Source organism: Dama dama, chromosome 16 (assembly GCF_033118175.1).
Source record: "Dama dama isolate Ldn47 chromosome 16, ASM3311817v1, whole genome shotgun sequence".
NCBI lineage: Eukaryota > Metazoa > Chordata > Mammalia > Artiodactyla > Cervidae > Dama > Dama dama.
This window is the reverse complement of record NC_083696.1, coordinates 35,967,784-35,984,911: the sequence shown is the minus strand read 5'-3', so window position 1 is coordinate 35,984,911 and position 17,128 is coordinate 35,967,784. Positions and strand designations below refer to the sequence as shown.

Here is a 17,128-nt window from a genome sequence, read left to right as displayed (position 1 = left end):
ATTGGGCATTCAGAGAGCTTTATGAGTAAAAGAGACACTCAAACGCCACCAGAGCACGGAGGGGAGACTGATGGAGGAGGGAGGGGTGGTGAGAGTAGGGTATTCAGGGAGGATGGCAATGACCTTGCCTAGGCTGGTGGAGGGCACAGGGGAGTTTCAGAAGAGGGGGTATTTGAGCTGGTTTTATATAATGGGGGTGACAGGAATAGAGAGGGGAGACCCGGTGCTGCTGGGAGAGAGAATAACCTGTGCAAAAGGTTCAGAAGATCTGAAAAAGTGTGGGTCCAGAGTGGGGCTGGGCAATGGTGAGGCTGAAAAGGTGGGCTGGAATCACATGTTGAAGGACCTTGAACAGCAGGCGGAGGAGCCGGCTTCATCCTGCTGGCATTGGGCACCGTTACAGCATTTGGGGCAGGGGTGACTTAGTGTGTGAGATGAGTGCAATGCGGGAGACCTGGGTTCGATCCCCAGGTTGGGTCTTACATGCTAGCAAAGTAATGCTCAAAATTCTCCAAGCCAGGCTTCAACAGTACTTGAACCGAGAACTTCCAGATGTTCAAGCTGGATTTAGAAAAGGTAGAGGAACCAAAGATCAAATTGCCAACATCCGTTGGATCACAGAAAAAGCAAGAGAGTTCCAGAGAAACATCTACTTCTGCTTTATTGATTACGCCAAAACCTTTGACTATAGATCACAACAAACTGTGGAAAATTCTTAAATAGATGGGAATACCAGACCACCTGACCTGCCGCCTGAGTATTCTGTATACAGGTCAAGAAGCAACAGTTAGAACCCAACATGGAACAATGGACTGATTCCAAACTGGGAAAGGAGTACATCAAGGCTGTATATTGTCACCCTGCTTATTTATGAAAAAACTGGCTTAAAACTCAACATTCAAAAAACTAAGATCAAGGCATCCAGTCCCATCACTTCATGGCAAAAAGATAGGGAGACAATGGAAACAGTGACAGACTTTATTTTCTTGGGCTCCAAAATCATTGCAGATGGTGACTGCAGCCATGAAATTAAACAATGCTTGCTCCTTGGAAGAAAAGCTGTGACCAACCTAGACAGTATATTAAAAAGCAGAGACATTAGTTTGCCAACAAAGGTCCGTCTAGTCAAAGCTATGGTTTTTCCAGTGGTCATGTATGGATGTGAGAGTTGGACTATAAAAAAAGCTGAGAACTGAAGAACTGATGCTTTTGAACTGTGGTGTTGGAAAAGACTCTTGAGAGTCTGTTGGACTGCAAGGAGATCCAACCAGTCCATCCTAAAGGAGATCAGTCCTGGGTGTTCATTTGAGGGACTGATGTTGAAGCTGAAACTCCAATATTTTGGCCACCTGATGGGAATAGCTGACTCATTGGAAAAGACCCTGATGATGGGAAAGATTGAAGGCAGGAGGAGAAGGGGACGACAGAAGATGAGATGGTTGGATGGCATCACTAACTCAGTGGACATAGTTTGAGCAAGCTCCGGGTGTTGGTGATAGGAGCCTGGTGTGCTGCAGTCCGTGGGGTCGCAAAGAGTCGGACATGAATGAGCAACTGAACTGAACTGACTTAGTCCAGTTTGCTTTTTAGGAAGCTTGTCCTGCTGCTATGTGCAGTGGTCTGGAGACAGATGAGGAGCCAGAGATGTGAGATGGGAAAATGCTTGAGGTGGCCATGGGTAGTCTAGGTGAGAGATGAGGGTGGTCAGAGTGTGGCAGGGGCAGAGAGGGACAGAGTCAAGAGCTGTTCGGGAGGGGACTTCCCTGGTGGTCCACTGCACTAACACTTTTTAGTGCAGGGGATGCGGGTTCAATCCCTGGTCAGGGAACTAAGATCCCACATGCCTCAGAACTAAGCCTGTGAGTCACAACTAGAGAAACCTATGCACTACAATGAAGACCCAGCACAGCCCCGCCTCCAAACATTTCTTTTAATTAAAAAAATTAGAGCTGTTTGGGAAGCAGAATCTATACCCTCAGTGGGAAGGCAAAGAAGGCCACGGGCTTGGCTTCCAGACTCCACAGCTGGGAGGCTGTGGGATGTGGGATGGGGGGCAGTCTCAGGTGTGGGGTGGGGGGCAGTCATTTGCCCCCTGGTTCATTCTGGGCTGATCTCAGTTCAGTTCAGTTCAGTCGCTCAGTCATGTCCAACTCTTTGCGACCCCATAAACCACAGCACACCAGGCCTCCCTGTCCATCACCAACTCCCGGAATTCACCCAAACTCATGTCCATCGAGTCGGTGATGCCATCCAACCATCTCATCCTCTGTTGTCCCCTTCTCCTGCCCTCAATCTTTCCCAGCATCAGGATCTTTTCAAATGAGTCAGCTCTTCACATCAGGTGGCCAAAGTATTGGAGTTTCAGCTTCAACATCAGTCCTTCCAATGAACACCCAGGACTGATCTCCTTTAGGATGGACTGATTGGATCTCCTTGCCGTCCAAGAGACTCTCAAGAGTCTTCTCCAACACCACAGTTCAAAAGCATCAATTCTTCAGTTCTCAGCTTTCTTTATAGTCCAACTCTCACATCCATACATGACCACTGGAAAAACCATAGCTTTGACTACACGGACCTTTGTTGGCAAAGTAATGTCTCTGCTTTTTAATATGCTGTCTAGGTTGGTCATAACTTTCCTTCCAAGGACTAAGGTCTTTTAATTTCACAGTTGAATCACCGTCAAGCCCCCGTCTGCTCACTGACCCCACTGTGACTGCACTAGCCTCTCTGTTCCCTGCGAGTGCCAAGCTTCTTCCTGACTCAGGGCTCTTTCACGTTCTGTTTCCTGTGCCTCCAACACTGCTCCAGTCTGTTACATCCTGCCCCACCCACTCACCCATGACCTCCTCTGACTTCCCAGGAGGATAGGTTAGTCTTGCATCCCCTAAAACACTGAGCATGTTTCATTCATGGCACTCAGCCCAATGGTGATAATACAGTTCTATTGCTCAGTTTGTACCAATCACTCACTTAATCACAAGCTGCTTGCAGCCATTCCTGCCACATTCATTAAGGTCTAAGGTCCAAAACAAGGGAGGTGAGAAACTCCTTTGCTCCATTCTGTCCCCTTTTAATTCTAGCCTGGGACACTAGCAGACAGACCTGAGGACCAGGTGAGAAATGCAGAGAGGCCCAGGAGCTTCATCATATGCAAGGGTCGGGGGCAGGCAAGGGACTGGCCCTGCTCAGCCTGGAGGTTCATTTGGGGTTCAGGCAGGTGCCAGAGACTGGAGACAGGGAAGCACTCCTTCTGCGTGACAACAGGCTCTGTTCAAAACCAAATGAAGACAAATACTGTATGATTTCATTTATACATGGAATCTAAAAAATAAAACAAACTAATGAATATAACAAAACAGAAACAGACTCGCAGATATAGAGAACAAACTAATGGCTATCGGTGGAGAGAGGGAAAATGGGGGTGGGGACATGATACGGGTAGGGGATGAAGGGGTACAAACTACTTGGATAAAATTGGGGATATAATGAGGATATATTGTATAGCACTTGGATAAAATTGGAGATACAATGAGGATATATTGTATAGCACAGGGAAGATAGCCAACATTTTATAATAACTATAAGTGAAGTATAGACTTTAAAAATTATGAATCACTATGTTGTACACCTGCAACTTATATAACATTCTACATCATCTATACCTCAATAAAAAAATAAATTAAAAAAATCAAACCTTAAAAAAATCCAACAGTGAAACTTCTCCCCATCACTGGAGGATGAATGACTTCTTTGTAGGGCTGCTGTAGGAAGGCCTGAGTGGAAAAGGGGAGAGGATCCAGATGACCTTTAAATTTTCCGTATTTTTACGAGATGACGTTCTTACATTAGAACAGGAAATTGTGGTTAAATATTTGCTCTGCCCAGCTAGTGATGGAAGGACAGCTGCCACCTGTCCCTCCATCTCTGAGACATACCTGAAAAGGGGCAGTAGGAGGTCAAAGCTGAGTAATGGACCTCAGGTTGGGCTTAGTTGCAGATGGAGGCTTCCATCAGTCTGTAGAGGTGACTATCTGGATGCCTGTGACCCCCAAAGGGGCTATTCTTGAACAAGAGTCCTTCCCATTGGTTCACTTAACTATTTTTTCCATTAGATTGGGTTAATTTTAATAGAAATACAATTAATAATATGAGAGTAGCCATTTTAAATTTGTTTCTGAATTTATTTATAGTACTACTATGTTAAGATGAAAATTAAAGACTATGGGCTTAATAAATATGTTTGAAGCATCCCGACCATATCAGGCTTACTATGGGGAAATATTTCCTTAACATTAGGATTCCTTCTTGGTATCTTCTCTCGCAGGACTTGTTCTTTCATTGGAGTTACTCGCTTTAATTGAGAATTATAAGACCACACAGGGGGTATCATCATGCTGAGATGAAAATGACTGAAGTTTTTATAGACTTCTTTTGTGTGGTAGGATGATGATGGCAAGCTCTAGCTTAATTTAATAGATAAAACAGTTCTATTTCTTAATCATTTAATTTTTTGCAACCTATCTGTAGGATTGAAACCATTCAAAATAAAAAGGTCTCTTAAAAAAAAAAAACCTAAAACTTTGATTCATATATTTCAGGTTGGGGCTCCACATGCATAGTTTAAAGTTCTCCCCAGGGAAATTTATCTGGAAGATGTAGCTGAAAATCACTGATCTAAATCAATTAGAGGAATGTATATGTAAGTAAAATTTAGTTATTCTTTTTATAAACCAGAAATTCCTTGAAAACAGATAACCAAATATCTTATTCATATATCCTGTATTGGGCTGGCCAACAAGTCCCTTTGGTTTTTAAGTAAAAATAAAAGACACATTGTTCATTTCACCAAGAACTTTATCAAACAACATATTCACCATTTTGTTCCACTAGCTTCTGTCATTTTTTAGGCAACTTCATAATTTCATCTTCCCAAAACTTATCTTTTTGATCAAAGAACTGTTCCAGGTCCCTTTTACAATCTTTCAGGAAATTGACATTTTTTTTCCATTAAGAGAATTTTGTAATGACCAAAATAAATAGAAATTCAAAGTTGCAATGTCTGGTGAACATGGCAGATGAATCAGAACTTCCCCACCAAGCTGTAACAGTTTTTGCCTGGTCATCAAAGAGATATGCAGTCTTGCGGTACCCTGATGGAAGGTGATGCTTTCCCTCCTGATGAATCCTGGACGCTCTTCACCCAGCGCTGCTTTCAGCTGGTCTAACTGGGAGCAGTGTATGTGCTCAGTCTCTCAGCCGCATCCAGCTCTTTGTGACCCTAATGACTGTAGCCCACCAGGCTCCTCTGTCCATGGAATTTTCCAGGCAAGAATACTGGAGTGGGGTGCCACTTCCTACTCCAGGGGATCTCCTTGACCCAGGGATTGAACCTGAGTCTCTTGTGTCTTCCGCAGTTGTTGGAATTAATCATTTGGTTATCCGGAAGAAGCTCATTATAGAGGACTCCCTTCCAATCCCACCATATACACAACATCACCTGTCTTTGAATGAAGACAGGTCTTTGGTGTGGTTGGTGGTGGTTCATTTCGCTTGCTGAATGATCTCTTCCATTCCACATTATTGTACAGTATCCACTTTTCATCGCCTGTCACAATTTGTTTTAAACACAGAACATTTTCCTGATGTTTAAGTAGAGAGCTGCATGGAGAAATACTTTCAAGAAGGTTTTTTCTCTTGACTAACATATGTGGAACCCAAACATCAAAGCAGCTAACATGACCAAGCTGGTGCAAATGATTTTCATCACTTGATTTGGATATTTTGAGTATTTTGGCTATCTCCCTTGTGGCACAAGATGACTTCAATTATTGTCTCAATTTGATTGCTATCAACTTCTACCCCTACTGTGAAGGAGTAAATTTCCAGTGAGGAATCTCCAGCATGTAACTTCCCAAACCACTTTTGTTTGATAAGTCACAACACCTTCTCCATAAAATTTTTTTTTGCATTTCAGTTGCATTTTTATCTTTCTTGAAATAATAAGGCAAATAATATGCCAAAAATGTTCCTGTTTTTCTTCCATCTTCAATATTAAAATGGTTGCACAAAAACTCACCTATTTTGATGTTACTTTTTTTTTTTTTGATGTTACTTTTTTTAATGCAGGCTGATATGACAGCTGTCACAGTGCAATCTAACAAAATTGTTTCGAATGAAATTAAAGACAACTAAGCTCTACTAAAGCTGGCTGGTGACTCAAGATGGTAAAGAATCTGCCTGCAATGCAGGAGACCAGGTTTAATCCCTGGGTTGGGAAGAGCCTTGGAGAAGGGAAGGGCAACCCACTCCAGTATTCTTGCCTGGAGAATTCAATGGACAGAAAAGCCTGGCAGGTTACAATCCTTGCATGGGTCGTAGAGAGTTGGACATGACTAAGCGACTAGCAGTGAAGTCAGTGAAAGCCAGATTAAGAGAAAACTGGAACGAATGTTTTGGCCAACCCATTATAAGTATGGGGAACTTCTACGGGAATTCCCTGAGTGTCTAGTGGTTAGAAATAGGCTTTCCAGGTGGTAAAGAATCCACCTGCCAATGCAGAAGGCTTTGATCCCTGGTCTGGGAAGATCCCCTGGGGAAGGAAATGCCAACCTACTCCAGTATTCTTGCTTGGGAAATCCCATGGACAGAGGAGGCTGGCAGGCTACAGTCCAAAAGACTGAGAGACATGGACAACAGCAACCAGTGTTTTCCCAGTCCCACTGCATTGGGCACTTAGAGTCTTAGCCACTGGACCACTTTGGAAAGTCCCCAAATTGCAGCTTTTTGTTTTCTTTTTGATCTCTCTCTCTCTCTCTTTCAGTATTTCTGAATTAGTCTCTCTCTGTTTTCCCCTCTTTATTTCCATTTTCCTCTCCCTCTTGTTTCAGCCCTCAGACTGAAATCAGCTTTGCAAGTCCAAACTTTTTCTCACTTCCATAATTCACCATCAATGGCCCAACCCCCGCCCCAGGCCACTTGGAGCTCAGCGTCTCTGCAGAAAACAAACCCTTTCTTGATGCCAGGGTGCAGATATTACCTCCGGGTGACACCTCCAGCTCTCCACCTGGCCTCAGATAAGATAAGGGTGGGGATCGGCACTATAAACAGGCCCCCATCAATCCCTGGCCCAGGCCCCAGCTCCCTCAGGCCACATAGCCCAGGATCAGCATGGCTGCCCGCCTGTGGATAGCCGCCCTGGCCTTGGCTGTTCTCTTCCTGGTGGACAGGGGTGAGTAGACAGAGCCTGGATTCTTTGTGGCTTGGTGTTGGTAGGTGAGCTTGGAGTGGGGCAGAGGCAGGGCCTGGGGCATCCTGTGAGGCCTTGACTTTCTGCATAAACATTTCTTTCTTTCTTTTTTTGTTTAACAAACCTTTTTTCTGCACCCCCGGCTAGAAGAAAAAAAAAACCCGAGATCCAATCCTACCTCTGGCTCAGAATTGCAAAAGTCCTTTCCCCTCGTGGCTCAGATGGTAAAGAATCCACTTGCAATGTAGGAAACCTGGGTTCCATCCCTGGATTGGGAAGATCTCTTGGAGGAGGGCATGGCAACCCACTCCAGTATTCTTGCCGGGAGAATCCCATGGACAGAAGAGCCTGGAGGGCTACAGCCCATAGGATCGCAAAGAGTTGGACCTGACTGAGCAACTAACACACACACACGCACCCCTTCCCTCTTGGGGCCTGTTTCTCCATTTGTGACATAGGAGGTTGTTCCAGCTCAAAGCAACCCTGAGCAGCTACTGGGCTAGAGACTGGGGACGCAGAAGGAGACAGCCTGTCTCCAGGGAGATTGACAAGTCTACTGGCTGCAGGGTGCTGGGTGCTGAAGGAAGCCTGGCCGGGTCCCCTGGGCTCCCATCTGCTCTGATAGGCTGTGGTTGTGGGGCTGAGGCAGTCATGTGAGCACAAGGGAGCCCTTGCTCTGGGCTAAACACATTGATGCTGGAGTGAGGCCTGCTCAGAAGCTGGGTACCTCTGCAGTCTCACTTCTGCTGGGTATCAGGCCTTGTTCTGGGCCCTTAAAACTTATCAGCAAGCAAAACAGAAAAAGAGCTGCCCCAGTAGATCTTAAATTTAATGGGGTAGGAGGGAGGAGAATCAACAGTCAATACGATAGGTTATTAAACAGTATTTAGATGGTGATAAAGGCTAAGAAAAAAATATTAGGCAGGGTGATGGGGATTGAGAGGGGGTTGCAATGTGAATGCTGGGGACTTCTCTCTGAGAGGCTGATGTCTGAGAAATACTTGAAGGAAGTGGAGGAGTGAGCCATGGATATATCAGAGAAGTGGGTTCCGGGCAGAGGCAATGGGCAGTGCAAAGGCCCAGAGGTAGAAGCATGCGTGGAGTGTGTGGAGTATGGCAAGGAAGCCAGTGGGACTCGAAAGGAGTGAGGGGCAAGGTGCAGAGAGACAGGAGATGAGATGATACAGGCAACTGCGAACTATAATGGATAAAGCCTTGAAGGTCAGTGTAAGAACTTGGATTTTCCTGTGAGTGAAATGGGAGGTACTAAAGGGTGATGAGCAGAGTCACAGGTTAAAAGGATTGCTCAGGGTGCTATCCTGAGAACAGAGTCAAAGGAGAGGCAGGGAGACTCCTTAGGACAGACCCAGACAAAGTCATGATGTTACAGGGCGGGTCTGAGCAGGACATCAGGGACACCGACCTCACAGCCGGTCTCACAGGTGTTTCCCTGGCTGGGGACACAAACCAGAGGCTGAAGCAATAGAAAGTGGATCCGGAGACTCTCTCCAGCACTGCCAGGTTACTCCCAGCCTGGCATCAGTTCCCTGAGCAGTTCTCTTGTTGGGAACCCTGAAGAGGCTGCCCTAAAGGGAGTCCTTTGGCCCATTTCAGATTCCTGCCTGGGCTGCGTGAGGAAGGGGGCAGAAACCTCGGGCCAAGGTCAAGGGCAGCTGGGGTTAAATGCAACTTCCCACATCATCCAGTAAGAAACTGACACCACAGAGGGACCAGCATAAGCCAAGAGAGCCTGTTCTGGAAGAGTGAGCAGAGAGGAATGGCGGGGGCAGAGGGGCAGAGGAGGCGGATGAGGAAGTGGCCCAGGGGAAGTTTGGGATCATCTCACACAGTGCCCTCAACAAAAGATGAAGAGTCTTAGTGGTCATGACATGGAGCCCTGGAAGGGCTTTATTCATTTTTTTAAATGCTTTCCCCCACCAACAATTACGGACCATGAAATGCACACATCTCATCACTCAGCGAATCCTATTCAACGAGATTTGATGAGGCATATACCTGTGTAACCCAGACCCCTATCAACAAACAGAACGTTTCCATCACTCCAGAAATTTCCCTCATGCCAGTTAATCCTGCCCCCACCCCACCCCCACCCCAGAGGCAACCCTGGCTCTGACATTTTTCCACCATAGATTAGTTTGCTTCCTCTAGAATGTCACACAGATGAAACCATACAGATGCTGTCTTTTGTGTCTGGCTTCTTTGGCTCAGCAAGTTTCTGAGACTCAGCCATGTTGTTGCATGTTATCAGTTATTGCTTTGTTTTTGCTTTTGAGTTGAGTCACACTGTATGTGTGTATCAGGGTTTATTCACTTGCCTGTTGGAGGATATTTGGACAATTTCCAGATTGGGTAATCATGACCTGGAGGGTTTTGAGCAGTAATGATAACAAGACTGGATTGGCATGTTGATGCTTGAACAGTGCACCGGTGGCCAATCTTGGTTCCCTTCTCCCTCTCCACCTTGGAAATCTCTTGTAATAGCATCTCCAGAAAAACCTAAAACCAAGGGATGGTCACCCACCTCCAGGGATGGAGAACTCTCCACTTCTGGAGACAGCTTCTTTTGTTAACGCATAGCTCCCACTGAGAGAACATTCTGGAATCCACACCTGCCTCTCTGCAGCCTCTTTGTGCAGATGGGCTCTGCCTTGTGAAGTTAAGAAGAGTTCCTCTCTCCCTGGGTCCCAGGACAGCCCTTCAGAGACTTCAGGAAGCAGCCTGCCTTTCTTCAGTTTTTATAGACCCTTTCCTTACACCTGTGGCCTCAGATACAGCTCCATTCCATTCCCTCCTCCACCCATCACACCACAATCTGCTGAGGTCCTGTAAACAGTTCATCCAGCCCTCAAGGGGCTGTGAGGCACAGCTGCATGTGTGGAGTGACGGAGCCACGTGGAAATCCCAGCCCTGCCCTTAACAAACCGTGTTGCCTTACCTATGAACCTTTTTCACAGATTGGCCAAGTTCTCTGGGAAGCAGGCTCTGGGATCTGTGTGTAGTTTGCTGGAGAGTGCTCAGGGGGAAACACCGGGGAGGGGAGACGGTCAGTGACTGTCACGCAGAGGGGCTGGGGCAGCCCTGCAGCATTGCTCGGAGATGAGGAGTTCAGACCACTGTACCCACATCACCCTGACATTGGATGTGGGTTGTTCCTGGGTAGGAATGCCAGCTTGGGCAACGCAGCTCCTTCTCCAAGGGTGAAAGAAAGTGAAAGTGAAGTGGCTCAGTCGTGTCCGACTCTTTGCGACCCCATGGACTGTAGCCTACCAGGATCCTCTGACCATGGAATTTTCCAGGCAAGAGTACTGGAGTGGGTTGCCATTTCCTTCTCCAGGGGATCCTCCTGACCCAGGAATCGAACCCAGGTTTCCCACATTGTAGGCAGATGCTTTACCATCCGAGCCACATACCCTCCTGGGAAGAAAGCACTCACTGTGAGCAGCCAGTGCTCCTGGAAGCTGAGGAAATGTGTGCCTCAGTCCTGTGGTGGGATCCGGGTCACAGACCTCTGCCTCCTCTCCTCCTGTTACACAGCAGTGAGAAAGTGTGTAAGAAAGTCAAGATCATGTATTATCAAGGCCTGGTACATAGTAACTGAATTATTTTCTTTTTCTTCTGCTTTTCAATATTTGTCCTTTGGTTAATTTATTTTTGACTCTGCTGGGTTTTCATTGCTGGGCGTGGGTTTTCTCTAGGGAGGCCACTCTTTGTTGTGGTGGGAAGGCTTCTTGTTGCAGTAGCTTCTCTTGTTGCAGAACACAGGCTCTAGGCGCCGGGCTCAGAAGCATCAGCTTTCAGGCTCTAGGGTATATGGGCTTCAGTAGTTGTGGTCCATGGACAATCCCAGTGGGATCTTTACTAATAAGAAACAGACTAGACTTTAATCTCCCTAATTCTAGGCTTTCTCTCCCAGTTCTGACAATGTCATGTGAGCTTTCTGGGAGCCCAGTCTGTGACTCACTCACTACCTTTCCCTGAGGAATTCCAGATTGGGTGGTGGCTGGGATAGGTCCCTGAAAAAAGTGTCCTCAGACCCTGGTACCTGGGGCCTAAAGCCAACATCCCCTAATTCTTGCTTCTTTGCCTTTCAGAGGTGTCCGTGTCGGCGAAAGAGTTGGTTTTCTGGAGAATGGTAAGGCAGCTGCTCTTTCCAGCCTCAGCACTGCTGTCCCGGCCGTCCTTCTCAGAGGGGAGCCCTTTCATCCATACTGGGAGACAAGGGATTTTCTTCTTTACGCTCCTTCTCAGACACCTTCAATGGTGCCACAGTGGCCAGGGCGGCCTCAGGTTAGCTCTTCCAGGCTGAGCAGGCCCAGCCCCTTTGCCAAAGTCTACACAGCTAATCAGTGCGGAATGCAGCACCGGCCCCCCACCCCCAACCCCTACCCTGGGCCCCCACCCTAGTCCTAATGCTCGGAACTGGCCTGGAACCCTTTTAGACAGAGCCTCAGTTAGGCCTCCAGCCTCCTCATACCAAGGGCCTGACAGTCACGCAGGCCAGGGTGAGTTCAGGCGCCTCCAGGGAGGCAGGCCTCCTGGGAATGACGGCTGGTTCTCTCCCTGGGTCCTCAACAAGAGCAGAATTTCTGTTAGACCCTGTGAAGAGCATGTGAGCCCCTGAAGACAGGTGTTCACCTGGCAGGCCACATACTTGGGCTCAGCAGATACAGGTACATCCTTATGCACACAGCCACAGCCACACACGGTCAGGCGCACAGACACACACACACGCACACGCACGCGCACACACACACATACACGCACACACACGCACATATGCACATGCACACACACGCACACACAAGCAACCACATACTTGGGCTCAGCAGATACAGATACATCCTTATGCACATAGCCACAGCCACACAACGGTCAGGCACGCAGACACACGTGCACACACACGTGCGCACACACACACATGCACACACGCACACACACATATGCATGCACACACACACGCACACACAAGCAACCACATACTTGGGCTCAGCAGATACAGGTACATCCTTATGCACACAGCCACAGCCACATAAGGTCAGGCGCGCACAGACACACACACACACACACACACGCACACACACACACGCACGCATACACACACATGCATGCACACACACACACAAGCAACCACATACTTGGGCTCAGCAGATACAGGTACATCCTTATGCACACAGCCACAGCCACACACAGTCAGGCGCACGCACACACACACACGCACACACACACACGCACACACGCATGCGCACGCACACAGACACACACACGCGCACACACATGCACACACACACACACACACACACAAGCAAACGTGCCATGGTGCCCTGCGTGCTTGGTTTCATGCTCTCCGGACCCACACTGGGGCCTTCCTGAATCTGGCTCCTCCCTGGAGCCCCCTCAGCAGAGCCCCTTGGTACCTCCTGCCTCTGGGTCCCTGAGCGTCCCCCTTCCTCTCTCCCACAGCCCATCTGTGAACACATGGTAGAGTCTCCAGCCTGCCCCAAGACATACGACCCAGTCTGCGGCACTGACGGGGCCACGTACGAGAGTGAATGCCAGCTCTGCTTGGCTCGGATGTAAGTCCACCCCTGCATTCCCCCGCGCTATCTTGGGCGGGCTCCATCGGTGGTGCATGCGAGTCTGAAAGGAGCAGGACTTGACCTGTCTCCTCCTTTACTCATACCTGGCCTGGGACAAATCCTCCAACATGTGCTCATAACAGAATGAGTGCAAGTAAAATCAAAAGAAGGCACGTGGTTCCAAGCAGAAAGCCCACGAGTGGGGCACTGGGGGTGAGGGCGGAAACCCTGGGCTCTTTTCCTTGTTCTGCCCCCTGACTAGGTGACCTTACTTGTTCATTTATTCCTCCAGCCAACAATTATTTATTGAACACTTAACTCTGCTCTAGGCACTGGGGATACAATAGGATATAAAAAGTTAGACAGCATTACCAGCTCCTGGGGGCAATGGTCAGTCTAAGGCAGAAGCCAAGCTGATCAGCCAGTTGCAGCACAGAATGCCAAAGGCCCAGATGGGGGTGCACAGGTACTGTGGGTGCCAGGCCAGGGCAGGGAAGACTTCTCGGACAAGGGACATCTCAGCTCGGCCCTAAGGGATAAGTAGGAACTAAACTGGAGAAAGATTAAACAAGGAAAGGCAATTCCAAGTAGAAAAATGAGTTTGGAACCATCTAGAAGAAAGTTTATATTTGAGGAAAATAAGAAGTTGGATATGCTAGAGTATAAAGTGTAAATGATGATGGGGGAGAGACAAGAAATGAGTCTAGAGTGAGAAGGCCAGAACATGACCTTGGTACATCAGATCTCCTATTTGGTTTCATTTCTTCATTCATTGGAGAAGGCAACAGCAACCTTCTCCATTATTCTTGCCTTGAGAATCCCATGGAAGAGGAGCCTGGCCAGCTACAGTCTGTGGGGTCGCAGAGTCAGACTCAACTGAGCGACTAACACACTTCATTCATAAGATCTTGGGCTGTCCAGCACTAAGCGAGATCACAGAAGAGAAACTGCTGACAGTTGCAACATTCTAGAGAGATGGGCAGGAGAGCAGCAAGGACAGTGTCCTAACTTAGAAAAAGATCATGATAATTAAAGACTCATGCTTCCATTGGGAGTAGAAGCCACAGGCTGTGAGATTGGATGTGAGGGGTCGGGGCGGGTGGTGGGCAGGAAGGAAGCAAGAGCAACATGCTGGTTTCTAACTTGTTGGCTGGGGCAGCTGGGGACGCCATGTTGGCGGGGGGCTGGGGGTGTGCAGCAGGCTTGTGGGGCAGTGATGTTTGTGGACAGTGGAGCCTCTGGGACATCCCAGAGGTGATACACAGTCAACAATTGCATGAACAGGCCTGAAGTTGAAGACAGAGGTCCAGGCCAGACAGATATACAGCCAACAGCACGTAAAGGTGGTTGAAAGCCCAGGCAGCTGAAACCTCCCAGGGGGAGGGTATACGGAGTGAGAAACAGTAGAAGGATGTGCCCAGGGAGACCTGGGGTCTCCCCCGCACTGTACACTGAGTGGGCAGAGCTCAGCAGGGAGTCTGGACAGACAGGGCCGGGGTTCCTGAAGGGTATGTTACACTTCCTGAGGAGCTGACCTCATTCTCATCTGCTGTGACCCTAGAAAAAACAGACAGGACATCCAGATCCTGAAGGATGGGAAATGCTGACCCCGCCAGAGCCTCTTAAGCCGTGAAGCTTCAGGCTAGAGAACCGTGGTGGGCGTGCAGGATGAGCCATGAAATAAAGATTCAGCTCAACCCAGCCAATGGCTCAGTGTTTTGGGGGATTCTGGGGAGGCGGATTCTGGGGAAGCGGATTCCAGAGGATGGGGGAATTTGGCCCTGTCTTCCCTACTCTGAATCTGATGTCCTCTCCATCACTCTGATGCTCCTCAACCTTGTCACATGTTCCCCTGGAAGTCCCAGGTATCTTCTGCCTTCTTGAGGGGGTCAGGACTGTGTACAGTGCTCCTGTGAGCCCAACCTGGCCTGTCACTGAGGTCAAGAACCTAACTGAAGTCTGTACTCTCTGCCACTGCAAGGCCCAGCCTCAGCCTTTGAGAGGCTCCCGCACCCCTCACAGCTTTCTCCCTGGGCTATACCAGCACCCCAAATCTCACTCACACACATACATACAGACCCACACACACGTCAACACTACCATGGCTGACATTCGGGTAGTGTTCACCATACATCTGACTGCTTATTACAGTATTGATCTAGGTCTGTAATTGATGACAACAGGTGCTCCCCAAGCCCTGGAGTGTACCCCTGCTCCCTGACCACCCACAGCAAGAGGACTTCCAGACCCTGCCCTGCTCTCTTGGTCAACACCCACTCTGACTGGTTGTTAAATGTGCTGACACTGGACACACGGCACACAGGGACACACAGCTTTCGGGAATCCACCGTAGACAGAGATCCCAGCCTGTGGGACATGTCAGGTACCCCCACTCTCCTGGCCAAAGCTTATAAGAGGAGCCTCTGGTAGAGGTGGGGGTGGTGGAAGAAGGGTCGAAAGGGGCTTGGTCAGGCAGGAATAGCATCACACAGACCCTGATTCCTGCTCTAGGGTAGGCAGCAAGAGCAGGAAACACTCAGTGGGAAAATCCACACTGCGAGGAGAGTGGGGGCAGGGAAGATGGGACCCATCAATCCCTGGACCGCTAAAACGGGAACCTAGGCAGGAATTATTGACAGGTCTGCAGGGGCAGGGGCCAGGAGGCCACCTTAAAGTCCTTCTACTGCTGGTAACATAAACTCATTTCCTACCTACATAGGGAAGGTATAGGATGAAGTTTGGCTGTAACAGACCAAAAAGCCAAAATAACAGTGGTTTCAACAGATAGAAGTTTTCTCTCACACACAGATCTAGGTAGTATGCTGATTTCATGTTGCTTATATACTGTTACTCTGCCATCCGTATCAGTTCCCACCCCAATGTCCAAATAGCTGCTTCAGTTCCAGTAGTCATGTCTACACACAGGCCGGAGAGGTGGGGAAGGGCACTCTGTGCCTCTGACAATGCTTTCCATAAGATGCACGCTGGGGACTTCCCTGGTGGTCCAGTGGTTAAGACTCCACACTTCCAAAGCAGGCAGAGCGGGTTTGATCCCTAGTTGGCAAAATAAGATCCTGCCTGTCAAGCGGCGCAGCCAAAAGATTATTTAAAAAAAAAAAAATTGCGCACACTATCTACAGCCCACTGGGTAAAATGTACCCTCTTGGCCATACTAGTGCAAAAAGACTGGGAAATACTATTTTCTCTGGTTGGCCATGTGCTAAGCTGAAAATTAGTTCCCTCAGTGTAGGAAGAGAGTGGATACTGTAAGTCTCTACCCAAAGTGACATGTAAGTCCCTACCCTAAGTGGGAAGCCCCTCTTACACCCAGGCAGTGGATCTCAGCCAAGCTTCTCCCTAGTGACCCTCTCCTCCTCAGGTTTCCACTCACAGGATGAGGCATCACAGAGGTTAAGCCGTGTGCCAGGACACCACCCAGAAAGACCTAACTCCCCGCTTTACGGGTGTGGAAACTGTGGGCCCGTCTCCGGGAACCACGCTGCAACCTAAGTGTGCACCCCTAAAGGCCTGTTTGCAGCACATGACCCTGCTGCCCTGGCCACTGCTCACCGGCCAGACGATTCTTCTCCAGGTTTTTTAAGTCAGAAATCAGGGAACAGAGGCAGTTCCTCTCTGGTAGCGAAGTTGTAAAATATGCCAAGTGGGGACTGCTGGCAGCTGTGTTTCCTACTTTGCGGGAGAAGCAGGACTGAGTGAATGATGCTGACGTGCAGAGATACAGACAGGGATTCCAGGCAGCATTTGTATTCCTGAAGTCCAACTGCCCTTGAATTTTCCAAAGTTACACGAGATAACATCCTACCAACAAATTTTCTATTTCGACAATCTCTTTGGAATAGGTTTCTGGTATTTTCAACTAGGGCTTCTCTGGTGGCTCAGTCAGAATTCACCCGCCAATGCCAGAGACCCATGTTTGAGCCCTGGGTCAGGAAGATCCCCTGGAGAAGGAAATGGCAATCCGCTTCAGTATTCCCTGATAGCTCAGTTGGTAAAGAAACCTGCCTGCAATGCAGGAGACCCCGGTTAGATTCCCGAGTTGGGAAGATCTGGAGAAGGGAAAGACTACTCATTCTAGTATTCTGTCCTAGAGAATTCCATGGACCATACAGTCCATGGGGTCGCAAAGAGTTGGACACGACTGAGTGACTAAACAACAGTTTTCAACTGAAAGAGTCCTGATACCAGAGGAAGGGCTTCTCACAGGGACTCACAGCCTTTAAGCTGTGCCTTGAAGGATGAGTAGAAATAAGTGGCTGAACAACGT

At 48.4% G+C, this 17,128-nt stretch overlaps 1 protein-coding gene and 1 long non-coding RNA gene across 2 annotated transcripts; one reads left to right on the top strand and one right to left on the bottom strand.

Annotated features, from left to right (window-relative positions):
- Window positions 1-713: 713 nt before the first annotated feature.
- On the bottom strand, window positions 714-3,790 carry LOC133071445 (uncharacterized). Its single transcript, XR_009696422.1, has 3 exons — window positions 3,695-3,790; window positions 3,103-3,267; window positions 714-1,070 (listed from the first exon to the last, which is right to left on the bottom strand). It is a non-coding gene; the product is annotated as an uncharacterized LOC133071445 (long non-coding RNA).
- A 3,294-nt stretch (window positions 3,791-7,084) lies between these two features.
- Window positions 7,085-14,544, top strand: SPINK4 (serine peptidase inhibitor Kazal type 4). The gene is made up of 4 exons (XM_061163826.1): window positions 7,085-7,228; window positions 11,359-11,399; window positions 12,728-12,840; window positions 14,405-14,544. Exons 1-4 carry the CDS (start codon window positions 7,168-7,170, stop codon window positions 14,448-14,450), a joined length of 261 nt encoding a protein of 86 aa, XP_061019809.1. The 5' UTR covers window positions 7,085-7,167; the 3' UTR covers window positions 14,451-14,544.
- Window positions 14,545-17,128: the final 2,584 nt, after the last annotated feature.

What these genes read in the sequence shown, in the direction of transcription:
- SPINK4 (XM_061163826.1), top strand. Translation starts at nt 7,168, where the DNA reads ATGGCTGCCCGCCTGTGGATAGCCGCCCTGGCCTTGGCTGTTCTCTTC. An exon ending in TCTCTTCCTGGTGGACAGGG is followed by an intron (nt 7,229 to 11,358) that starts GTGAGTAGACAG and finishes TTTGCCTTTCAG; the next exon opens with AGGTGTCCGTGTCGGCGAAA. An exon ending in CAGCTCTGCTTGGCTCGGAT is followed by an intron (nt 12,841 to 14,404) that starts GTAAGTCCACCC and finishes CTGTGACCCTAG; the next exon opens with AAAAAACAGACAGGACATCC.